The 27,084-nt window shown below is 37.4% G+C and overlaps 1 protein-coding gene across 2 annotated transcripts in view; it reads right to left on the bottom strand.

Annotated features, from left to right (window-relative positions):
• The window catches only part of GOLM2 (golgi membrane protein 2), a 113,065-nt gene that overhangs the window by 67,086 nt on the left and 18,895 nt on the right, over positions 1–27,084 (bottom strand). For both annotated transcript variants that reach the window (XM_082854405.1, XM_082854406.1), the window contains exon 2: positions 1,167–1,221. In XM_082854405.1, the coding sequence (XP_082710531.1) occupies positions 1,167–1,221 (55 nt within the window). The remainder of the gene's footprint in view (positions 1–1,166; positions 1,222–27,084) is intronic.

Raw genomic sequence — 27,084 nt, 5'->3', positions numbered from 1 at the left:
CACATGCCGCGAAGCAACTAAGCCCGTGCGCCACAACTACTGAGCCTGTGCTCTAGAGCCCGCAAGCCAAAACTACTGATCTCGTGCGCCCCAACTACTGAAGCCCGTGAACTCTAGGGCCCGCATGCTGTAACTACTAAGCCTGTGTGCTGCAACTACTGAAGTCCACGTGCCTAGAGCCCGTGCTCCACAACAAGAGAAGCCACTGCAATGAGAAGCCCACACACTGCAATGAAGAGTAGCCCCAGCTCATGGCAACTAGAGAAAGCCCACATGCAGCAACAAAGACCTAACGCAGCCAATAAATAAATATAAATAAATTTGAAAAATATATGTATATATTACCTAATTCTATCTAAACAGGTTTAAAATGGTTATAAAGATATAGTTATGAAATTAGAGAGCAAGTATTACCCACATATATAAACTCAGAGTCACTGCATGCAAAGTTTTAAAATATATAGGGTTGTAATCAAAAGGTATGAGGGAGAAGCGGGATAGTCCTCAGACCCCAAACTCCAAAGGCCAGTGACAGTGTGAAGTAATGTAAGCAGACGATAGAGCTTGTTCTCTTTACCTATTATTTTTCATAAGAGCTTTAGTCATCTCCTATCACTTCATCTAAGTGAAAAAAAATCTGTCTTCTTACTTTCTTTCTATCTATCTATCTACCTACCTACCTATCTATCAAATCCGTCTCCAGGTTTCTTCCCAGTTTTTGTTGCAGGTTTCTTTGATCCTGGGGTATCTAAAACATTAAGTTTGGAGGATCTTTCCAACGTATCCCTAGATCTGAGTGGATTATTTTAGCAGACTGGACACAGTACAGAGGAATCATCCCTAATCTTTTCCCTAGAAATCTGACCGTCTCCGAAGTTACACCTCAATTTTCTTTGAGGATTCTTCTAACATTTCATTGCATGAACTCTGTCTACAGCACAAGATTAAAATGCAGACCTCAAATATTAACTTGCACTTATTATATATAAAGCAACATTAAAAATTTTTCATTATATCTTAAGACAAAAGGATAAATGTTTTGCCATCAGAGGAGCTTTGTTCAAAAATTCTATTTCATTTAGCTGTTTAACTTGAGGATTTCTTAATTCTTCAGGATTTTAGACATTTAATGACCTTTATCTTTAATCTGTAATTAAGTTTCTTACCCTTTAAATGATGTATGTCTGCCATCTGATATGATATGTTGTTCTGCAGTTTAACCTGAAAAAAAAATCATTTTCATTTTACTAAAGAATATGTAGTTTTGCTCATATTTACTTTTGTTCTCTCATATTCACTTTGAGCTTGATCATAAGTACAAAAGAAAAATCCTTAAGTTATGCATACCACACCACTTTCCAAAAAGAATTAGAAATAAGTTCTGATTTTGTAATACTCATTTTAAATTTGCACAAGAATATTCATTTTACTTAATATATAGTATAACAATTTTCAAAAGTTTTTAAGTTTGATTCCAAAGGTGATTTGGAGGATGAGACCATAGGAAAAAGAACAAACATCTTCCTTTCTTCATCCCCCAAACATTCAGAGGGTACCTTCCTTTGGAGAAGAACCACCAATGCTTCTCCAGCTCTTTTTAGGGTAAAGGCAGTCTGAAATCTCTACCTAGAACTTGAACAACAGTGAAGAAGAGCACCTTTATCATCAAAGCTGTGTGGATGAAAGGCTCTTGGTGCTGCAGCCAGGAGTCAGTGCTGTGCCTCTGAGGTGGGAGAGCCAACTTCAGGACACTGGTCCATAAGAGGCCTCCCAGCTCCACATAATATCAAATGGTGAAAATCTCCCAGAGATCTCCATCTCAACACCAACACCCAGCTTCACTCAACGACCAGCAAGCTACAGTGCTGGACATCTTATGCCAAACAACTAGCAAGGCAGGAACACAACACCATCCATTAGCAAAGAGGCTGCCTAAGATCATAATAAGTTCACAGACACCCCAAAACACACTACCAGACGTGGACCTGCCCACCAGAAAGACAAGATCCAGCCTCATTCATCAGAACACAGGCACTGGTCCCCTCCACCAGGAAGCCTACACAACCCACTGAACCAACTTTAGCCACTGGGGACAGACACCAAAAACAACGGGAACTATGAACCTGCAGCCTGCAAAAAGGAGACCCCAAACACAGTAAGATAAGCAAAATGAGAAGACAGAAAAACACACAGAAGATGAAGGAGCAAGATAAAAACCCACCAGACCTAACAAATGAAGCGGAAATAGGCAGTCTACCTGAAAAAAAATTCAGAATAATGATAGTAAAGATGATCCAAAATCTTGGAAATAGAATAGAGAAAATGCAAGAAACTTTTAATAAGGACTTACAAGAACTAAAGATAAAACAAGCAATGATGAACAACACAATAAATGAAATTAAAAATACTCTAGAAGGGATCAACAGCAGAATAACTGAGGCAGAAGAACGGATAAGTGACCTGGAAGATAAAATAGTGGAAATAACTACTGCAGAGCAGAATAAAGAAAAAAGAATGAAAAGAACTGAGGACAGTCTCAGAGACATCTGGGACAACATTAAACACAGCAACATTCGAATTATAGGGGTTCCAGAAGAAGAAGAGAAAAAGAAAGGGTCTGAGAAAATATTTGAAGGGATTATAGTTGAAAACTTCCCTAATATGGGAAAGGAAATAGTTAATCAAGTCCAGGAAGCACAGAGAGTCCCATACAGGATAAATACAAGGAGAAACACGCCAAGACACATATTAATCAAACTGTCAAAAATTAAATACAAAGAAAACATATTAAAAGCAGCAAGGGAAAAACAACAAATAACACACAAGGGAATCCCCATAAGGTTAACAGCTGATCCTTCAGCAGAAACTCTGCAAGCCAGAAGGGACTGGCAGGACATATTTAAAGTGATGAAGGAGAAAAACCTACAACCAAGATTACTCTACCCAGCAAGGATCTCATTCAGATTTGATGGAGAAATTAAAACCTTTACAGACAAGCAAAAGTTGAGAGAGTTCAGCACCACCAAACCAGCTTTACAACAAATGCTAAAGGATCATCTCTAGGCAAGAAACACAAGAGAAGGAAAACACCTATAACAAACCCAAAACAACTAAGAAAATGGGAATAGGAACATACATATCAATAATCGCCTTAAATGTAAATGGATTAAATGCTCCTACCAAAAGACACAGACTGGCTGAATGGATACAAAAACAAGACCCATATATATATTGTCTACAAGAGACCCACTTCAGACCTAGAGACACATACAGACTGAAAGTGAGGGGATGGAAAAGAATATTCCATGCAAATGGAAACCAAAAGAAAGCTGGAATAGCAATTCTCATATCGGACAAAACAGACTTTAAAATAAAGACTATTAGAAGAGACAAAGAAGGACACTACATAATGATCAAGGGATCGATCCAAGAAGAAGATATAACAATTGTAAATACTTATGCACCCAACATAGGAGCACCTCAATAAATAAGGCAAATACTCACAGCCATAAAGGGGAAATCGACAGCAACACATTCATAGTAGGGGACTAAAACACCACAATTTCACCAATGGACAGATCATCCAAAATGGAAATAAATAAGGAAACGCAAGCTTTAAATGATACATTAAACAAGATGGACTTAATTGATATTTATAGGACATTCCATCCAAAAACAACAGAATACACATTTTTCTCAAGTGCTCATGGAACATTCTCCAGGATAGATCATATCTTGGGTCACAAATCAAGCCTTGGTAAATTTAAGAAAACTGAAATTGTATCAAGTATCTTTTCCAACCACAACGCTATGAGACTAGATATCAATTACAGGAAAATATCTGTAAAAAATACAAACACATGGAGGCTAAACAATACACTACTTAATAACGAAGTGATCACTGAAGAAATCAAAGAGGAAATCAAAAAATACCTAGAAACAAATGACAATGGAGACATGACGACCCAAAACCTATGGGATGCAGCAAAAGCAGTTCTAAGAGGGAAGCTTATAGCAATACAATCCTACCTTAAGAAACAGGAAACATCTCGAATAAACAACCTAACCTTGCACCTAAAGCAATTAGAGAAAGAAGAACAAAAAACCCCCAAAGTTAGCAGAAGGAAAGAAATCATAAAGATCAGATCAGAAATATATGAAAAAGAAATGAAGGAAGCAATAGCAAAGATCAATAAAACTAAAAGCTGGTTCTTTGAGAAGTAAAACAAAATTGATAAACCATTAGCCAGACTCATCAAGAAAAAAAGGCAGAAGACTCAAATCAATAGAATTAGAAATGAAAAAGGAGAAGTAACAACTGACACTGCAGAAATACAAAAGATCATGAGAGATTACTACAAGCAATTCTATGCCAATAAAATGGACAACCTGGAAGAAATGGACAAATTCTTAGAAATGCACAACATGCCAAGACTGAATCAGGAAGAAATAGAAAATATGAACAGACCAACCACAGGCAATGAAATTGAAACTGTGATTAAAAATCTTCCAACAAACAAAAGCCCAGGACCAGATGGCTTCACAGGCAAATTCTATCAAACATTTAGAGAAGAGCTAACACCTATCCTTCTCAAACTCTTCCAAAATATAGCAGAGGGAGGAACACTCCCAAACTCATTCTACGAGGCCACCATCACCCTGATACCAAAACCAGACAAGGATGTCACAAAGAAAGAAAACTACAGGCCAATATCACTGATGAACATAGATGCAAAAATCCTCAGCAAAATACTAGCAAACAGAATCCAACAGCACATTAAAAGGATCATACACCGTGATCAAGTGGGGTTTATTCCAGGAATGCAAGGATTCTTCAATATACGCAAATCAATCAATGTGATACACCATATCAACAAACTGAAGGAGAAAAAACATATGATCATCTCAATAGATGCAGAGAAAGCTTTCAATAAAATTCAACACCCATTTATGATAAAAATCCTTCAGAAAGTAGGCATAGAGGGAAATTTCCTCAACAGAATAAAGGCCATATATGACAAACCCACAGCCAACATTGTCCTCAATGGTGAAAAACTGAAAGCATTTCCACTAAGATCAGGAACAAGACAAGGTTGCCCACTCTCACCACTATTATTCAACATAGTTTTGGAAGTTTTAGCCACAGCAATCAGAGAAGAAAAGGAAATAAAAGGAATCCAAATCGGAAAAGAAGAAGTAAAGCTGTCACTGTTTGCAGATGACATGATACTATACATAGAGAATCCTAAAGATGCTACCAGAAAACTACTAGAGCTAATCAATGAATTTGGTAAAGTAGCAGGATACAAAATTAATGCACAGAAATCTCTGGCATTCCTATACACTAATGATGAAAAATCTGAAAGTGAAATCAAGAAAACACTCCCATTTACCACTGCAAAAAAAAGAATAAAATATCTAGGAATAAACCTACCTAAGGAGACAAAAGACCTGTATGCAGAAAATTATAAGACACTGATGAAAGAAATTAAAGATGATACAAATAGATGGAGAGATATACCATGTTCTTGAATTGGAAGAATCAACATTGTGAAAATGACTCTACTACCCAAAGCAATGTACAGATTCAATGCAATCCCTATCAAACTACCACTGGCATTTTTCACAGAACTAGAACAAAAAATTTAACAATTTGTATGGAAACACAAAACACCCCGAAGAGCCAAAACAATCTTGAGAACGAAAAATGGAGCTGGAGGAATCAGGCTCCCTGACTTCAGACTATACTACAAAGCTACAGTAATCAAGACAGTATGGTACTGGCACAAAAACAGAAAGATAGATCAATAGAACAGAATAGAAAGCCGAGAGATAAACCCATACACATATGGTCACCTTATCTTTGATAAAGGAGGCAGGAATGTACAGTGGAGAAAGGACAGCCTCTTCAATAAGTGGTGCTGGGAAAACTGGACAGGTACATGTAAAAGTACGAGATTAGATCACTCCCTAACAGCATACATAAAAATAAGCTCAAAATGGATTAAAGATCTAAATGTAAGGCCAGAAACTATCAAACTCTTAGAGGAAAACATAGGCAGAACACTCTATGACATAAATCACAGCAAGATTCTTTTTGACCCACCTCCTAGAGAAATGGACATAAAAATAAACAAATGGGACCTCATGAAACTTCAAAGCTTTTGTACCGCAAAGGAAACCATAAACAAGACCAAAAGACAACTCTCAGAATGGGAGAAAATATTTGCAAATGAAGCAACTGACAAAGGATTAATCTCCAAAATTTACAAGCACCTCATGCAGCTCAATAACAAAAAAACAAATAGCCCAATCCAAAAATGGGCAGCAGACCTAAATAGACATTTCTCCAAAGAAGATATACAGACTGCCAACAAACACATGAAAGAATGCTCAACATCACTAATCATTAGAGAAATGCAAATCAAAATTACAATGAGATATCATCTCACACTAGTCAGAATGGCCATCATCAAAAAATCTAGAAACAATAAATGCTGGAGAGGGTGTGGAGAAAAGGGAACACTCTTGCACTGCTGGTGGGAATGTAAATTGATACAGCCACTATGGAAAACAGTATGGAGGTTCTTTAAAAAACTACAAATAGAACTACCATACAACCCAGCAATCCCACTACTGGGCATATACCCTGAGAAAACCATAATTCAAAAAGAGTCATGTACGAAAATGTTCATTGCAGCTCTATTTACAATAGCCCGGAGATGGAAACAACCTAAGTGTCCATCATCGGATGAATGGATAAAGAAGATGTGGCACATATATACAATGGAATATTACTCAGCCATAAAAAGAAACGAAATTGAGCTATTTGTAATGAGGTGGATGGACCTAGAGACTGTCATACAGAGTGAAGTAAGTCCTAAAGGGAAAGACAAATACCGTATGCTAACACATATATATGGAATTTAAGAAAAACAATGTCATGAAGAACCTAGGGGTAAGACAGGAATAAAGACACAGACCTACTAGAGAATGGACTTGAGGATATGAGGAGGGGGAAGGGTAAACTGTGACAAAGTGAGAGAGTGGCATGGACATATATACACTACCGAATGTAAAATAGATAGCTAGTGGGAAGCAGCCGCATAGCACAGGGAGATCAGCTCCGTGCTTTGTGACCACCAAGATGGGTGGGATAGGGAGGGTGGGAGGGAGGGAGATGCAAGAGGGAAGAGATATGGGAACATATGTATATGTACAACTGATTCACTTTGTTATAAAGCAAAAACCAACACACCGTTGTAAAGCAATTATACTCCAGTAAAGATGTAAAAAAAAAAGAAGAAATAGTTTTTGAGTTGAATATTGGTTAATAGTATGGTTTTTCGAAATCTTACCAGAAGATTTTCAACCTATATTAAGAAAAGAATTGTTTGAATCAATTAATGTCAAGTCAAAAATAATTATTGTTTATCAACATCCCACAGGATGACAGATACTACACAGGACTCATTGCTGTAGTCATTGTCCTCTATGTGCCAGTATACAAGAGCACCAGGAACTTAAAGTGTACCAAAATATGACTCAGTTTAAGGCTCACCACTTAATTTAAAAATTAAGACAAGGCCTTGGATAGCCAGCATATCAAAGAACTACTTTGTCTCAGTTCTTGCTTAAACAGGTTTCATCTAATTGTAAAATGCAACTAAAATACTATAAACAGGTTATCTTGTCAACCTCAAGAGTAACATTATTTTGAAAGGTGCAGACTGATTCATACTGATGAAAAGCAGCACCATGAGTGGCAAAATGATTATGCTAAATACCACTTCAATCTGTAAAGAAAAAAACTTTAACTTTTCATCTTGAAATAATTATAGGTTCATAGGAAATTGCAAAGATAGCACAGATAAATCTGATATACCCTTCACACAATTTTCCCCAATGGGTACATCTTATACAACAATATGACATCAAAATCTGGAAACTGACATTGGTACAATGTGTATGTATATAGTTCTATGCCATTTTATCATATGTATAGATTCATGTAAACACCATCAAAATCAAGATACAGACCTATTCCATCGTCACAAGTATCTCCCTCATGCTATCCTTTATAGTCAAACCTATCCTCTTTCCCCACTATACCTGATCCCTGGTAACCACTAATTGGTTCTCCACTCCGTAATTTTGTCATTTCAAGAATATTATATAAATGGAATCATATAGTATGTGACCTTTTGAGATTTTTTTCAATCAACATAATGCATAGTTGTATACATCAATAGTTCATTCCTTTTTATTGCTGAGTAGTATTCCGATATGAATGTACAATAGTTTGTTTAAGCATTCAACTACTTTAGAACATATTGGTGGTTTCTAGTTTTTGGCTATAACAAATACAGCAGCTATGAAAAACTGTGTACAGATTTTTACATGAATATTAGTTTTTATTTCTCTGGAATAAATGCCCAGGAGTGAGACTGCTGGGTTGTATGGTAAGTCTATGTTTGGTTTTTAAAGAAACTGTCATGTTATTTTCCAGAGTGTCCATGACATTTTCAACTATGTTTTAAGAACTTATTGTGCCATGGTACTGGATGGGAGAGTATAAGACAATGAGAAAACATGAGAGCAGTCTCAAAGAATCAGTAGGCAAGGTAGCACCTAAAATAGTATAATTACTGTAGGATTTCAGAGATGATTCCTACCTAATATGATCAGGAAAGTTTCTTGGAAGGGGTCTTATCCGAATTAGGCATTGAAGGCTAGGTAAAACTCTAAATAAGTAGAAAAAAGCATTTCAGATAGAGGAGGTGGCATAAGAAAAGTTACAGAGGTAAGAAAGCATGAGACATGTATGAAGACCCCACCAAAGTACTGTTTGGCTAAAGCACATGATACAGGGAAAACTATAATAATGAAGAAGGTTGGGAAAAAAAAGACTGGAGGGCCCTTCCACTGATATGAAATGTCCAGACTAGGCAAATCCATAGAGACAAAAAGTAATTAGTGGTTGCCAGGGGCTGAAGGGAGGGGGAATGAAGGGTGACCTCCTAATGGGCGTGGGGTTTCTTTTTGGGGTGATAAAAATGTTCTGGAATTAAATAGGGAGATGGCTGCACAACTTTGTGAGTATACTAAAAACCTCTGAATTGCACACTTTTTTTAAAAAAGGGCAAATTTCATGGTCTTTGAATTATATCAACATTTTAATGCAAAAAATAAAAATGCTGAGGGTACTATGGGGCACCATATAGGAAACTGGGGATAAAATAATGGATAAACACTAGGCACTCAAGTTTACTATTTAGAAGACACAGTCAAGTAGACAGGCAATTATAGTAAAATAAGTGCTATTATTGGATTCTACAGACAGGATGGCAGAACTTAGTAAAAGCATTTAAACCCAGACTTGGGGAAATGAGAGGAGGTTTCTGGAGATGATGATAACTGAAATAAGTCCAGCAGGAAGAATAGTGGTTAGCCAGGTAGAAGTAGGGAGAGGGTAGGGAAACATGTGTCAAAATTTCAAAGTGAAAAACACTGCACATCAGAGAAACTGCAAGCAGTTCTAAGCAGTTTTAAGCTTGGAACAGAGAGTTGGGGGAAATGACAAGAAATATGTCTAGAAAGATAAGCAAGGTCCACATTACAAAGCATCTTGCCAAGGAATGTGGATACATTCCACTGGCTATGGTCAACTTTTAAAGGACTTCAAACAACGTAATGAAACCCAATTTGCATTTAAAAAAGTCAATCTGGCTTCAGTATGATGAGTGCACTAGAGAGACAAGACTAGAGAGACCAGGTTAAGAGAGTAGGAGAATGGGGGACTACTGTTGTTTTTCAAGTGAGAGAAAATGTTCCTTTAAGCCAGGGGTGGGCAAATTATGCCTGCGAGCCAAATCTAGCCTGCTGTCTGCTTTTGTATGGATGGCAAACAAAGGATGGTTTTTACATTTTTAAATGGTTGGAGAGAAAAGCCAAAAGAATATTTCATGAATTATATGAAATTCAAATGTCAGTGTCTATAAATAAAGTTTTATGGGAAATAGCCCCATCCATTCATTTCCATATTGTCTATGGCTGCTTTGGAGCTGCAGTGATTGCAAAAAAGATCATATGGACTGCAAAGCCTAAAGTATTTACTATCTGGCCCTTTATAGAAAAAGTTTGCCAATTCTTGGTCCAAACTAACAGAATGAGAACAGAGAGATAAATATATGTGAGAGATATTAAAGGGGAACAATGAATAGTCTAACTGATTGATTAGATAGAGGAGTAAAAGAAGAAACATTAAGGATGATGTTTAAATTTCTAGAGTAAGGGGACTAAGGTAAGACTGCAATACTCCATAATAGGGAAACACAGGAGAAACAGACTTGGGATGGGAGGGAGAAGTGGGGACATGATTCTTTTTCAGATTTGGACCTACTGAATTTGAGGCACTTGTGACACACCCAAGAGATCTTTAGTAGGAAGTTGGACATATGGGTTTAGAGCTTGGGCATAGATGATTTGAGAGTTATTCGCATACGGATGGCGATTAAAGCCATGGGAGTGATATCACCGATGAAAAGCTGCAAGAGGCAGCAGGAAAATCTGATACCAACAGCTATGTGATCTGCTGACTACTAAGAACTGCTTTCTAATAACTTCTAATTGGCCTATGTCTATTTTCTTTCCCGTTTCTTTTACAGTAGTCCCCCACCCACCCCAATCCGTGGTTTTGCTTTCTGTGGTTTCAGTTACCAGCAGTCTGAAAATTCCAGAAATAAACAATTCATAAGTTTTAAATTGCGGGCTGTTATGAGTAACGTGATGAAATCTGGGTGACACGCTCCGTCCTTCCTGGGATCCCTAACCATCAACATCACCCGCTCCCAACACCCAACCACTCACAGTGCCATGGCTCGATGATCCAAGATCACCCAAAGCAAGTGATCCTCCTTCTAACCTATCAGCAAAAAAGTCAATAGTAGTTTAATGCTACGTCATTCATCTCATTTCATCTCACCACGCAGGCATTTTATCATCTCACATCCTCAAAAGAAGGGTGAGTAAAGTACAAGATATTATATTTTGAGAGAGACCACATTCATGTAACTTTGATTACAGTATATTGTTATAATTGTTCTATTTTATTATTATTAATCTCTTACTGTGCCTTATTTAGAAATTAAACTTTATCGTAGGTATGTATGTATGTATGTACGTAAAAAACATAGTATATATAGGGTGTAGTACTATCCATGGTTTCAGGTATAAAATGCAGGTCTTCGTATGCATCCCCCGAGGATAAGGGGGGGATTATTGTATTTTCATGATCCAATTTCTTTTTACATTTTTTGCCCCTCCGAAGAACATAGCCATCCTTTATTTTTGTTTTCAACAAGTTTGCATTACTTTGTTTATCCATTTTTATGATGCTCTTCCAGCTTCCTGTACTCTATTTTAAATTTACTTTTGAAACAGCTAGAGAGATGCTATTCTTTTTCTTTTTTTAATTATTAATTAATTAATTAATTTTGGCTGTGCCAGGTCTTAGTTGCGGCCTGCGAGATCTTTAGTCATGGCATGCGAACTGTTAGTTGCGGCATGCATGTGGGATCTAGTTCCCTAACCAGGGATTGAACCCGGGCCCCCTGCATTGGGAGCATGGAGTCTTAGCCACTGGACCACCAAGGAAGTCCCCTATATCCTTATACTCTTAAAAATTTTTTTAACGGAGATGGGGGAATTCAATCTACAGACTTCAAAAATAGTAAAGGATATTATGAGCAGTACTACTGTATTCTTATCACTTTAATTTTCTCTTCAATCTTTTTAATTGAGAATGGAGATGCTGATCCCAATGGCTCGTATATAAAGTCCTCACATTTCAAAAGCTGCTCTGGAACAATATATTTTACATGGTATTAAAGAGAAAATCACAGCTTGTCTAAATAAAAGCCTTTCTTAATCCAAACAGAATGAATTTATTTCCCACCTCATTCTTTTGCCATGCAAGGATTTTCCAGTTAGCTTCTAAGACCCACTTTATGGCATATTGTTTCCTTGGCATCTCATGTTCTCTATTATTCCTGTCAGTCTTTCTTTGCACAAAAATCTTATATTCAGCGTTCAGTATTATCAGGTACCAGTTCCCAATTTCTCTCACTTCCTATTAATACTAGTTTCAGTGCTATGGTTATCTCACCTTCCATATGCCTTTGAACAGAGGCACCACAGATTTGCTCATAGATCTCTGGTAGATCATTAATCCCAGTTCTCTTCCTTCTAGAATAATTTTATTATGTTGCTCAGTTTTAGAATCTAGATGTCTGCTACTAAATTATCTGTTCATCTTTTTGACACTGCAATATTACAGGCATCTGGTATCTCTTCTCTCCACATATACAACTCAATCCCCAAAATTCTTATCTAGCTCCTAAAACAGTTTGACAAAGAATTCCTCTAACTTTCAATCTTATTCTTTTAAGGCAATCTGAATGTGTTTTTACCTACCATGGCACTCCCTTGTATTTTTGCAAAATCTAAGAATGTAAAGCAATGACTTAATTTTGGCTTTAATCTTATGTTTTCTACCATCTTGGATCTGTTTAAAGACTTCTTCCACTAGGCTTCTGATTTTTAATGTTTTCTTCAATGTCTTCAATCTGGTTTTCTTTACTTTTATGCTTCTCATTAATCATTTCTGCATATAGATAGGTCTCTTTAGTTCTTTAACTTCTTTGGGTTTAACCCTCTGAGATCCTTCATTTCTTTTAAAACTTCCACCACCTCCTCACCTTCAAAAGGAAGCTGATCATTCCTCCTCATAGTTTTAATTTCCTTGTGTTCTACCAGGAATTTGCTTATGTTCTAAATTACTCTATCAAAACTTCCGAGCTGCTGAGAAATTAATTTGAGTTCTCACTACTGCATAATTAGAAAAAAGGTATTTCACTTTACCACATATATGCTCTGTTGAACTGGCAATGCTATAAAATACAGATGGTCCTCTGCACCCACCATTTTATATAAGGAACTTGAGCATACATCTCTGCACAGGGGCTCCTGGAACCAATTCCTTCAGTACCGAGGGACGACTATACTTTCTTTTCTTTCTAAGTATATTCCAGACAAGTAACAGTATATAAACCCTAAGAAGTATTATTTAATCCTTATTTTATAAATGGATTCTCATTGGCTTCTTAGGTCCTTTCTTGGTTACTTTCAGACTTTTCCCATAATATCCTTATTTACAATACGCAAGAAAGATACCAAATAATCGTTTTCTTTTTAAATTTCTTTGGGGATGAGAGATAGATGTGTTTAGACAGACACACACACACACACATACATTCACAAACACAGACCCATCTCTTTGCCTAATTTACATCTATGGTCAGATAGACTCCAACCCAGATTCGAATATATCCTCCAAACCCCCTCAATGCTCAAAATGCCTTGCCTGGCTTCAGAGTCTACTGGAGAAAGCTCATATTCAGTCCTTTCAAAAACAAAACGTTCTTTTATCACATGCAGCCCTATTTCCAACCAGAATGTCACTTTGTCTCTTTTCTACCCCCAAGGTTCATCAGAAATGAGAATTCCATGAGAACAGAAACTGTCTCTCGTTCATCCCTATGTCCAGTGTCTGGCATACTGCCTGACCCCAATAAACACTCAATAAGTGTTTGCTGAATGGCTCCTTAGACTTTTGAGTTCCATATTCTTTGTACTACATGCTATCTTACCTGAAGCTGTACTTTAGCCCTATTTATATAATTCTAATTATCCTTCAATACTGCTGAACTACCTCATTTATTTCCCTTTGTTATCAACTTCACTGCTGTAGTTAGGCTTCACTTTCCCTCTCTCCTTCTGTAATACTTGTTTCTCCGGGATTTGGAGTCCATCTATAACAGGCCGATTATCCATGCTTCCTTTGGCCTTTTCCATGTTAATCTCTCAAAATGTGTTTATGACCCTTCCTGCAACCTCTTTTTTCCTTCTTCTTCTGAGGCATGTGTTCTTTATCTCTTTTTTTCAGTAAGAATTATCCTCTCCTGATATTTTCCTATAGCACTTCTTAGAGCTCACCCTCAGCTACTTCATTTATTTTCCTCTAATCTTTGTTCCTCTAATACCTAAAACTTAATCTTTATATTTCTACCCCCTCTTTTCTGAAGCTCTCTTAATGCTTTCCCCATCCCACACGGCTACTGTGAATTAAGTTTGGCAGCTGTTACCAGCTCACTTGCTCTGCTTTTCTTTTCATTCTGGGACCTTGAAAATGGCTCAGCTGTGCATGCTTCACTTTCATTATGACCTGTTCTCAGGCAATCAGCACAACTATGACCACTGATCCCAAAGATTACATACAATTGGCTTTTTAGAGATGTCATTTCTGGCTCCTTTTTCTCCACACTAGAAACATTTTTCCTGATTATATCTCATACTCAGATGATTTCTGGAAACAAAACTATTTTCTGTAATATAATTGCCAAACCTGGCTGATGCTCAGAATCACCTGAGGAGCTTTAAGAAATATATATCCTTGCCTCCCCAACCCCACTTCAGTCCGATTCAGCAGTCTGGGGATGAGTCCAGGAATCTTTTTTTCTAAAAAGCTAAAGTGATTCTGATAAGCAGCCATGTTTAGCAATTACTCATCTATAGTATGTCTCTGGCTGGCAACTATACCAGCTGGATCAAAATGGAATAACATTAATAATAACTATTAAATGCTTATTCTGTGCCAGGCCTTGTGCTAAGTGCTAATCAAATATTATTGCATTTAGTCCCCACAACCACCCTCTGAGGTGGACTCTCCATTTCACAGATGAGGAAACTGTGCTCTATATCATACGCCTACAGTACATTCTGGATATTCTCCCAAGCAGTCCCAGACCAAAGTCTGTGCTTATGACCCTCATGCATATACTAGATCAGTAGTTAGTAGGTGTCTATAACCTTTTTTTCTTATTCCTCATACATTGCACACATGTAATTCAGTCAACATTCCAAACACACTTGCAACTTTTACTTGATCTGTCAGAGAATTAGTCTCTCTTGAAGCAAGTTTTAGTTTAAACTATACCCAGTTACATTTTTAAAGAGAATAAGATAAGCAAGGTCTTTGGTCTTAGTTGCCTACAATGAATCACTACAAAGGTTTTTTATTCACTCATTCTTTTTTTTTTTTTGATAAGTCATTTATAATGCATTTACTGAATATGCACTATGTGCTAGGCCTGAGGATACAAAGTATTTGGTTTTGGTCTGTTAAGAAGAGTCACAAAAAATCACTAAAGTTTGTTTATTCATTCATTCTGTCAGCCAGTCATAAGGAAAGCATTAATCGGACACCTACTAAGTGAAAGACAGTGTAGAAGGCCTAGAAATACAGCAATATACAAGAAACAGGAGAGAGGTCTGGATAAAGGATACACATTTTGGAGACATCAGCGTAAGTGAAGTTTTCTGAGTGATTATGATTACTTAGGAAGAGTAGAATGAGAAGAGGATCTCAAATAGAAAACTATGAACTATAACACTTAATGATGAATAGGAGAGAAGCCAGTAAGGGAGACTAAGAACTGAGAGAAGAAAAACGGGAGAGTCTAGAATGATGGAAGCCAGGAGCACAGTGCTAGGTAAAAAGATGCTGAGAAATTAGGTATAAGGAGAGAAAAATGCAAATGTGGACAAAGACAATTCTCTGTTCAAGAAATGTGATTGGGAAGGGGAAGAAAGACTCAGGTATATTTTAAGTGCTGAGGAGCAAGTATAGATAAAGGGATTGAATATAAGAGGGAGGCTGGATTAATAACAGGACGAGGTCTTTGAAAAGGTAGAGGAGATTGGACCCCGAGAACAGGTGGAGAGGCTGGTCCTGGAGAAAGGATGAACCCTTCTTTATTCTAACAAGGAGGAAAGACATATGGGTGGAGATGTAGGTATGCCTGCAGATTTGGTAGGGTAGTAGTTCCTGTTCAATTCTTGGTCAAGCAGGAAACAGGATCACCTGTTGAGTTCAAGGAGAAGAGGAGTTTAAGGCAGGCAGGGTCTGAGGAGGGTAGAAGTTTGAAAGTTGTTGGAATGAGTGTGTTGACTAGATATATGTAATCTGTAAGGTGCTGATGAAAATCCAGTTGGGGTAGCTGATCATAAATTTCTGTAAGTACCAGTATGGTTGTATGAATTTCTCCACCTGCACTTGAAATAGACATGTAAAAGAATAATGGCAAGAAACTAAAACAACACACCATTGAATCTTAGCTGTATAGAGAGGAAAGTAAAGAATGAATAGGGACACTGGAAAGGAAGAAGAAAAGGATCAGCAGTCTAGGTGAAGTTGAAAAACAAGTATAGTTTGTGCGGCAGTTCTAATCCTTTTTTTTTTGTTAACATATTCTCCCAAGAATATGCATGTTTGAGGTTCACAAACTTTCAGTTTCAAGGATTTGAAATCTTATGTCAGGTTCATGTTACAATGAATTAATAATTAAGGCCTTTGGTAGTCATTAATGTTGGCAAATATTTCTAGCTCTCATCCCAGGCACTTTGTAGGATTGCTCCTCCCCATTCTTCTGAAATTGGGTTAAGGGAGGGGGAATGAAATGTGAGCAAAATGACAGGAATCGCTTCCAGGCATAAGCAATTATAGGGAGCACAGTTCATTATTCTCTCATTCTACCAAAGCCACCAATGTTTCAGATGGTGACTGCTCAGTCCTCTAGGGTCATAAAAAGACAAAGACACAGAGCAATGCCTCCAGTAGACCCACAAAGGGCATGATGAATGAGTGAGCAATTTTAAGCCACATAAGAGGATGCAGATGGAGGACTATGAAAGGGAAGGAGAGAATGAGAGATAGGTAGGGAAATCAAGGCAGATTTGGAAGGGAAAGCAAGGCAGACCTGGAAAGTATGAGAGCAAGAGTCTCCTCCCCACCTGCCATATCCAGCCCATAAGACATTTCCATTTGCACATCCACTAATACTTGAAACTTGAAATGTAAAAAAATCAAAAGAGTTTCTCCACAAATTAGCACCCTTGTCAACTTTCCCATTACTTTCAGTGGCATCATCATCCTTTTGGTTCTCCTGCTTCTTACCTCTTCTCATCCTATTCACCAGTCCATTAGTGCATACAACTACATGCCTTCATATGCTGCACAGGCTATCACCAAGTCCGGGGAATTCCCTGGTGGTCCAGTGGTTAAGACTCAGCACTTTCACTGCCACGGGCCCGGGTCGGGGAACTAAGATCCCACAAGCCTGTGCGGCATGGCCAAAATAAAGAAATAAATAAAATAAATAAAAGCTATCACCAAGCCCTGGCAATTCTTCTGCAGTTTCTCTCAGATCTGACCCTTAACTTATTCTGTGTTCATGGCAACCACCTACATGGACTATTCTCATCTAGCTGCACTAGAATATAAACTCCATAAGAGCAGAGAACTTACTTCTTTGGTCACCCCTGTATCCCCTGGAATACTGCAGGTACTCAACATTATTACTGAATAAATAAATGAAGAGATCTAATCTATCAATTGTCTTTTCCCACTTTTATTTATTTTCTAGCCATAGTGAGAAACATCTTTGGAAAAACTTTGTTTTCCATCATCTTTCTTCTAGTCAAGATCTAACAATAGAATACTACTGACCCTAGCATAGACTATAAAATTCTTCTACTGAGGATTTAATGCCTTCCATAAGGTGGGCACCACTTTCTCTAGCCAGTTATCAGAAATGATCACTTTGACATAGTCAAGTTAGTTTTAACCATCTCTAATAATTAAATTTCTCTTTCCTATGTCCATTTATCATCAGCAAATGGAGTATCCTTCCCTTTCCTTTTTACTACTACAAATTACATTGCCTCCTTTAAAATCAGAACCAAAACTTAAATTGATTCTACAGTAGCATGATGTTAATTTTTACAGATAAAAATGTCATTACATTCACTGTCCCCCATCCTTCCAACAAGCTCCCAATTTTTTACGCTATTAGGCCCTATTCATACCTTCCACTTCCAGGTTCCCTCTAATTTAGACATGTCCAGCTACCTCCTGCCAAGACTACCCACTACTGTTGCCAAATCCTGTTTTAGGTCTTGAGGGCACATTTAATTTCTTCCTATGTTGATTATTCAGTATATATTTATTGAGTACCTATTTTGCATAAGTCACTGTTCTAAGCACTGGGGATACAGCAAATCAAAAATAGAAAAACATTCCTGCTCTTGTTGATGGGAGTGGCTACAATAAACAAAGAAGTTACACAACACATTAGAAACTGATAACTGCTGTGGAAGAAATACATTAGAGATGGAGAAGTGGGGGAAGGCCTCACCAAAATGGTGTTATTTGAACAAAGACTTGCAAGAGTGAGAATTACCATGTAGCTCTCTGGAGAAAGAGTGTCCTAGGCAGAGGGCATGAAGCCCTACCACAGGAGAATGATTTCTATTTCACAGAACAACAAAAAGGCCAGTGTGGTGTGAATGTTGTGAGCAACAAGAAGGGTAGTAAGAGACAAGGTCAGAGAACTGTGAGCAAAGCAGATGGTATGGGGCCTGTGGACCACTGTAAAGACCTGGACTTTTTCTGCAGTTGAGATGGAAGCCACCGGAAGCATCTTGGGCAGATAAGGAGCATGATCTAATTGACATTTTAACATGATACTGTGTTGAAAATGCATTGAAGTGGAAGCAAGGAGAGAAGGAGGCCAGATAAGCCATCACCAATACTCTAAGCAAGAGATAGTGGTAATTCAGACTGGGGTGGTAGTAATGGGGGTAGGGAGAAGTGTTTGGATTCTGGATATATGTGTTGTAACCTGGGCCAACAGAATTTGCTGGTAAGTTGGAAGTGGCGGTGAAAAATAAGGAGTCAAGAAAAACTCCAAAGTTTCTGGCCTGATAAAGGAAGGAGTTGCCATCAACTTCGTTGGGGATGGCTGTGAGTAGAAGATCTGGGGTAAGGGAAAGATCAGGGGTTTGGCTTTGGACAGGTTAAGTCCAAAACTGTACTTGCCATCCAAGAGGAAATAATGGGTAAGGAGTTCAAGATGAGTAGGAATATCAAGCCGAGAATTCAAGAGAACAGTTTGGATAAGAGATATAAATTTGGAAATCAACAGTATATAGGCGATACTTAAGTAGGTGTTAGTAGGAGCTCTCCAAGAGACTGAGTAAAGATAAGGAAGAGGTCCAAGAACTAAGCTGTAGGGCATTTCCTTTGAGGAGGAACCAGAAAAAAGTATGAGAAGGACTGGCTAGAAGGCAGAAGGAAAGCTGGATTTCCGGAAAGCCTGTTTCAAAGAGGAGGAGAAGGAAGGAGTAACCAACTAATCAAATGCTGCTCATAGGTGAAGTAAGATGATGACTATGAATTAACAAGTGGATTTAGCAACACTGAAATCACTGGTACCTTGAAAAGGACACTGGTGCTATGGCAGGGGCAAAAGCCTGATTAGAGTGGATTTAAGGGGAATGTATTTAAGCTGTTTCCAGCATAGGCTGCGAGAGGAATTCACTTCCACCAATAATCCTTCTACTTAGCAGAAGGCCAATAGGATTTCAGCTCACTTTCTGTGAAAGTTACCTCAGTTGATCATACTCATTACTTTCAAGTAAAAAATTCTATGGTGGAGTTAGTCCTTGGTCCTCTGAAACGAATTTTTCCAGAAATAACTGTATTAGAAAGCTCACTTCAGTTCTTAGCACCTAGAGTGAGCATACATCCTTGATTTTCTAAAGGTTCCAATTTAATATAATTTTGTCCTGTTAATGAAGGGGATTCTTTGTATGTGCAATTAAACATGATTTAATTTTATGCCACTATAAGAGTTTTCATATTAAAATTTTTTCTCAAATAAAAAAGAAATTCAGGGGACTTCCCTCATGGAAGAGTGGTTAAGAGTCCCCCTGCCAATGCAGGAGACATGGGTTGGAGCCCTGGTCCAGGAAGATCCCACATGCCGTGGAGCAACTGAGCCCATGCGCCACAACTACTGAACCTGCACTCTAGAGCCCATGCTCCATAACGAGAAGCCACGTGCCGCACAAAGACCCAACACAGCCAAAATTACATAAATAAAATAAATAAATTTATTTTTTTAAAAAAAGAAATTCATTTTCAGCCAGGGGGCTGGGACAAGGGGAAAAGGGGAGTTTTGTTCATTGGGTATAGCATTTCAGTTCTGCAAGATGAAAAAATTCTAGGGATCTATTGCACAATATGCATATAGCTAATATTACTGTGCACTTAAAAGTGATTAAGATGGTAAATTTTATATTATGTGGGGTTTTTAAATCACAATTAAAAAATTCTTTTACAGACATCATATCCTGCTGTCAAATAAATCTCTAATTGGAGGCATTGCAGGTACCAGAACAATATTTGGGGAGTAAAATGTGTTTTGTTTGGGGAAGGGGCACCATTTAAGGAAGTAAAACCTGTTAAGAAACTTTTCTCACTAAGCTGTAATATAGTTTCCTCCTTTCCTCCAGTTAAAGTAAGAGATACTGTACGGCATTAGGGCAGCAGCATAAGCTATAAGAATGGGTTATTTATAAGCAGAATATGTATAAGTACTAAAATACCTTGCAGAATTTTATATGAAAGTTTATATCCATATTCTTTAGTCATATAGTCTTTCAAGTTTTTTCCCAGGTCTTTTTAGTTGGAACTCTCTTTCATCCCTTGATCTTAGCTGCTCTTCTCTGGATCTTTCTTAAAACTTAAATCATGTAATCAATACTGAACAAAGTTTTGCAGGTATGGAAAGACTGTGATTATACAGAGGCCCAATAGCATATTGCTTAAAAGAACAAGCTGTAAGGTTAAATTGCCTGAGTCTGAATTCTGAATCCATGACTTATTGGCTCTATTACCTTAGACATACTGCTTAACTTCTCTGCACTTCAGTTTCCTTATCTGTAAAATGAGAATATGATCTGCCTCATCAGAGACAAACGAATGTTTACAATATCTCCTCCTCCCCCTCACAAGTAGTAAGTTCTTCATAAATGTTAGCTATTATTATTATGTAAAAGAGTAGAATGTCTACTTTATTGTTCCCAGGACCTAGCACAGCAGTCCCCAAAATTTAGCCTTTTTGTCTAAAGTAGTATATTGGAAATTTCACAGAATTTCCCAATTTATTACTTTATCCCCACTTCCTTTTTTTGATAGCTCAGAGCTAATTATCCTATAAGTACTGTGGATTATTTTCTCCTAAATGCTTCCACTGAATCTTCATTTTTTTCCCCCAATGCATAGTTAATGATCTTTCTGTGGTTTATCCCCTTCAACAGTACCATCTGTACACTGTGAACTTTTTCTAAATCATTCATTAAAAATGTTAAATATGACCAGTTGCAAAAATGATCTCGTCCTCCACCGTTTATTATTCTCTGAGAAAGTAACCATGGTACAATGGAAAAAATACTGGATTAGAAATCAGAAGACCTAGGTTTTAATTCCAACAATAGGTATGAGACCAGAGGAAAATCACTTTTAAAAGCTTTAGTTTTATCTATACAATGGGAACTACAAGCCCTATCTACCTTATGATTTCATTGTAAATATCAAATTAACCAGCCTTTCAGATCTATTATTCTCTATTCTTGCTGCCATTGTTTTAAAATTAGGCCCATAGTTCTTGCCTAAAATTCTGCAGTAACATATTTCCTAACTGATCTTGACTTCAATTTCTTTTCTCTACAATTATTCTCCATACTATGCCCATAATTATATTTTCAAAATACAAATTTGATTATATTGTTCCCCATCACCAAGAGGGTGATTAGTATGGCATATAAAGATTCTAAGAGTCTGACTGTAGACAGCCCAGAAATAAACCCCCACATATATTGGTCAACTGATTTTTTTTTTTATGGTGCAAGATACTTATTTTTTTATTGGAGTACAATTGCTTTACTATGTTGTGTTAGTTTCTGCTGTACAATGAAGTGAATCAGCTATATGTATACATATATCCCCTCCCTCTTGGACATCCCTCCCCCCCATCCCACCCATCTGGGTCGTCACAGAGCACTGAGTTGAGCTCCCTGTGCTATATAGCAGGTTCCCACTAGCTAGCTTTTTCACACATGGTAGTGTATTTACATCATTTGGTAAACTGATTTTTCAATGCTAAGACCATTTAATGGGAAAGAAGAGTCTCTTCAACGAATGCTGCTAAGACAACTAGATAACCACATGCAAAAGTATGAAGTTGGACCCTTACCTTGCACCATACAGGACGATTAACTCAAATGGATCAAAAACCTAAATTCAAGAGCTAAAACTATAAAACTCCTAGAAGAAAACAGGGGAAAATCTTCATGACCTTCAATTTGGTAATGGTTGTTTAAATATGACACAAAAAGCACAGGCAACAAAAGAAAAAAATAAAACTATACTTTATCAAAATTTAAAACTTTTGTATATCAAAGGACACTATCAACAGAATGAAAAGACCACCCACAGAAAGGAGAAAATATCTGCAAATCATATATCTGACAAGGATTTAATATCAAGACTACATAAAGAACTCCTACAACTCAACAGAAAACACATCAAAAATGAGCAAAGGACTTGAATAGAGATTTCTCCAAAGAAGATAAAAATGGCCAAGAAACACATGAAAAAATATTAAACATCATTAGTCATTAGAGAAATGCAAATCAAAACTACCAATACCACCGGGATGGGCTATTACTTAAAAAAAAAAAGAAAGGGAAAATAACACGTGTTGACAGGGCTACGGAGAAACTGGAAACCCTGTGCATTGCTGGTGAGAGTGTAAAATGGTGCAGTCACTGTGGAAAACAGTTTGGTGCTTTCTCAAAAAGTTAAACATAGAATTACCATATGACCCAGCATTTCACTCCTAGGTATATACCCAAAAGAACAGAAAATAGAGATTCAGACAGACTTATACACCAGTGTTCAAAGAAGTATTATTTACAATAGCTAAAAGGTGGAAACAACTCAAGTGTCTATCAACAAAAGAATGGAAAACAGAATGTGGTATAAACATACAATGGAATGTTATTCAATCGTAAAGAGGAATGAAGCTCTGATACATGCTACAACATAGATAAACTTTGAAAACATTATGCTAAGTGCAATAAGCCATACACAAAGGACAAGTGTGGTATGATTCCATTTATGTGAAGTATCCAAAATAGACAAATTCATAGAGACAAAAAGTAAAATACAGGTTACCAGAGGCTGAGAGAGGGGGGCAGTTATTGCTTAATGGGTACAGAGTTTCTCCTTGGAATGGTGAAAAAGTTCTGGAAATAGGTAGTGGTGATGATTATACAATGTTGTGAATGCCACTAAACTGTAAACTTAAAAATGGTTAAAACAGTAAATTTTATGTTATGTAAATTTTACCACAATAAAAAATTAATAATAAAGAGTCTGGCCCTAAAGAGCTTTATCTGCAGCCACAAATTCCCTTCCTTCTCACCAACATGTACCTTGCATTCCACTCTCCTATTGAACTGCTTGACCTGTGAAGGTACAACATACTTTCAAGCTTTCCTGGCTTCATTTATGTTCCTTCTGTCCTTACCCCTTTCTAAGTTTGGTGAACTACTCTTCATCCATTAGGATTCATCTTTAGTGAATCTTTTCTTTCCTGACTTCCTGAAGCAGTTAATCAATTGTTCCTTAATACTTTCAAATCCCTTTGTAAACAGTTCTACTGTGGCATTTAATCATGCATTACGAATTACTTCTCTATGTGTATCTCCCCCATTAGACCAAGTTCCTTGAGGACTAGTAATTTTTTTTAATATTCTTTATTTAAAATTGAAGTATAGCTGATTTACATATCCACTGTTGAGGACTAGTATTGAATCTTATTTTTCTATCCCTAGCACATGGTAAATACTCAACTTTCCCATATAAATGACTTACGCATATAATGTGCTTTGAAAAAATCACAAAGCACTGTATCAGGAAAAGGACTTATTTCATTTTACCCTTTGTGAATTTATTTTAAGTTAGTTTCCAGTTTATGCAACAAGTCCCTGATGATACGCAGTATACAAGACAACTCAATTTTTTTCATTATGCTCCCATTAACTAATCCTAAGGTTTTCTTCTCTTCATATAAATGCTAAATTGAACCAGGAGAATATTTTTGAGTTTCTAAATGAACAAAATACTAATCTAGATGTACTATCATACGTTTCAAAAAAAGGATACATTCTATGTATGCCAGAAAGATAATGAGTTGATAATGAGTGCCTTTACATCAGAATATTTTGATTATGTCTTCCAGAAAAGTAGTGTAATCAGATATGTGGATAATATCCGTGGTAGCCCCAGCACATATTTACACATGCTTTAAGAGCCAGTGCAGGGGCTTCCCTGGTTGCGCAGTGCTTAAGAATCCGCCTGCCAATGCAGGGGACACGGGTTCAAGCCCTGGTCTGGGAAGATCCCACATGCTGCGGAGCAATTAAGCCCCATGCACCACAACTACTGAGCCTGCACTCTAGAGCTTGCAAGCCACAACTACTGAAGCCCATGTGCTTTACAGCCTGTGTGCCGCAACTACTGAGACTGCGTGCTGCAACTACTGAAGCCCGCAGCCTAGAGCCCGTGCTCTGCAACGAGAAGCCACCTCAATAAGAACCTGCGCACCACAACAAAGAGTAGCCCCTGCTTGCCACAACTAGAGAAAGCTCTCGTACAGCAACGAAGACCCAACACAGCCAAAAATTTTTTTTAAAAAAAGTTTAAGAGCCAGTGCAAACTGCTGAATCAATCATCAAATATTTACTGAGTCCATACATAGGGCACAGTACCAAATATGTTAAGTGTTTACAAAGTTTAGACTATATATATATATATTTTTTTTTGCGGTACGCGGGCCTCTCACTGTTGTGGCCTCTCCCATTGCGGACGCGCAGGCTCAGCGGCCATGGCTCATGAGCCTAGCCGCTCCGCGGCATGTGGGATCTTCCCGGACCGGGGCACGAACCCGTGTCCCCTGCATCGGCAGGCGGACTCTCAACCACTGCGCCACCAGGAAAGCCCTAGACTAGATTTTTATAGTCAAGAAATTCACAATATAAAATTGGAAGACATGAAAAAACAGATCCAGTATAAATGTTCAGATATGGTTATTCACTCAACAGTTATTTATTAACTAGGTATAAACCAGGTACTTAAAACATATGCAGATTAAGAAATATGGACTCTTCCTCAAGAATCTTAAACATTTATTAAGCAATATTATGACAGGGACTGTGGGAATACAAAGATGAACAAAACATACAGACCTATTTGGCCCACAATCTAGTTATGGAGAGACAATCATAAGTAAATAATTACAGCAATTAACACTGGTGACTCTTCCTCAAAACTCCTTCCCTTGACCTACATGCCACCACAGTATCCAGCTTTTTCTTCCTCTCTCTGGCTACTCTTTCTCAGTCATTTAAACCTGCTCCTCCTCTACTATACCCTTATATGCTGCAAAGCTCTGTCTTAACATATTCATCATCTTACTCTATAACCTGGACCATTCCTATGACTTCAACAACGAAAATCTTTTCCTAGCTTGTCCTTTCTACTGAGTTCCAGAAGTGTATTTTCAACTGCCTACTAGATATTTCATAGATTCCTCAAACTCGACTAACCTAAAATTGCACTGTTCTCAAACTAACTTCTAATCTAAGGTTCCTACCTCAGGTCATGGCACCACAACCAGTATCACCAGTATCACAGAATTCATCTTTGCCTCCCCATCACACATCAAATGTATTACAAAATTTTGTTAATTCTATTTCTCTCCATTTCTGTGCCTTAATGACCCAGTATTTCTCCATCACTGTACCGCTGGCATTTGGTGTGAAACATTCCTTCATTGTTAGGATTCTCTTCTGCAATACAGAACATCTAGCATTCCTGGCTCCACACCTAAATGCCATTAACACTCCCCAGTCATCAGTACTAACAAAAATGCCTCCTGAGGCTGGTATTGCCCAGGTTAAGAATTATACGGTGCTTACCTGAAGACTCCATTATCTCTCATCTGTACTACTAAAAATATTCTTTAATAAAAATCTTATATTTATTTTCCCTACATCTACTTTTTCTCCCTTCTAATCAATTCTCTATTCTGCAGCCAGAGTAGTGTTTTAAGCTCAATTTGCTCAAGTAATTCCTCTACTTAAAATCCTTCAATGTTTCTGATCTTAGGAGAGCATTTGGTCTTTTGCCATTAAATATAATGTTAGCTGTGGGGGTTTGATAGACATCCCGGATGAATACGAGGAAGTTTCCTTCTATTCCTATTTTGCTGAGAGCTTTTATCATGAATGAGTGTTAAATTTTGTTAAATGCTCTCTCGGCAAGGATATCCAATCCCACTTCTATTTAACAATGTACTGGAGGTCCTAGCCAGCACAATAAGGCAAGGAAAAATAAAATAAAAAGCATCCAACTGGAAAGGGGGAAAAAACTGTCTTTATTTGCAGATGACATGATCCTGTCCAGAAATAATTTTAAAGTATCTACCAAAAAAGCTACTACTAATGAGTTCTAATGGCTTTTTGTAGAATCCTTAGAATTCCTTAGATTCCATTAGTGCTAGAACTAATAAGTTCTAGTGCAGGGAAATGACCAATATATAGAAATTAATAGCACTTCTATACACCTGCAAAGAAGTGGAAAATGGAATAAAAGACACAATTCCATTTTTGATAGCATCAAATACATGAAATACTTGGGGATAAACATAATAAAATATGTGAGTCTGGAACACTGAAAATTATAAAATGTTGCTGCAAGAATTTACAGAAGACATAAACATAGATATACCACGTTTATGGATTGGAAGATTCAATATGGTTAAGATTCAGTTCACTCCAAATTGATTTATAGACTTATTATGGGTTGAGTTGTATCCCCCAAAAGATATGTTTGAGTCCTAACCCCCCCGCCAATACCTGTGAATGTGACCTTACTTAGAAATAGTGTCACTGCATATGTAATCAAGTTAAAATGAAGTCACACTGGATTGGGTAGGCCTTAATCCAATATGACTAGTATCCTTATTAGAAAAGAAAACAGAATTAGGGAAGAGA

Source organism: Leucopleurus acutus, assembly GCF_964270905.1.
Source record: "Leucopleurus acutus genome assembly, chromosome: 1".
NCBI lineage: Eukaryota > Metazoa > Chordata > Mammalia > Artiodactyla > Delphinidae > Leucopleurus > Leucopleurus acutus.
The sequence above is the reverse complement of the archived record's forward strand: the minus strand, read 5'-3'. Positions and strand labels throughout refer to the sequence as shown.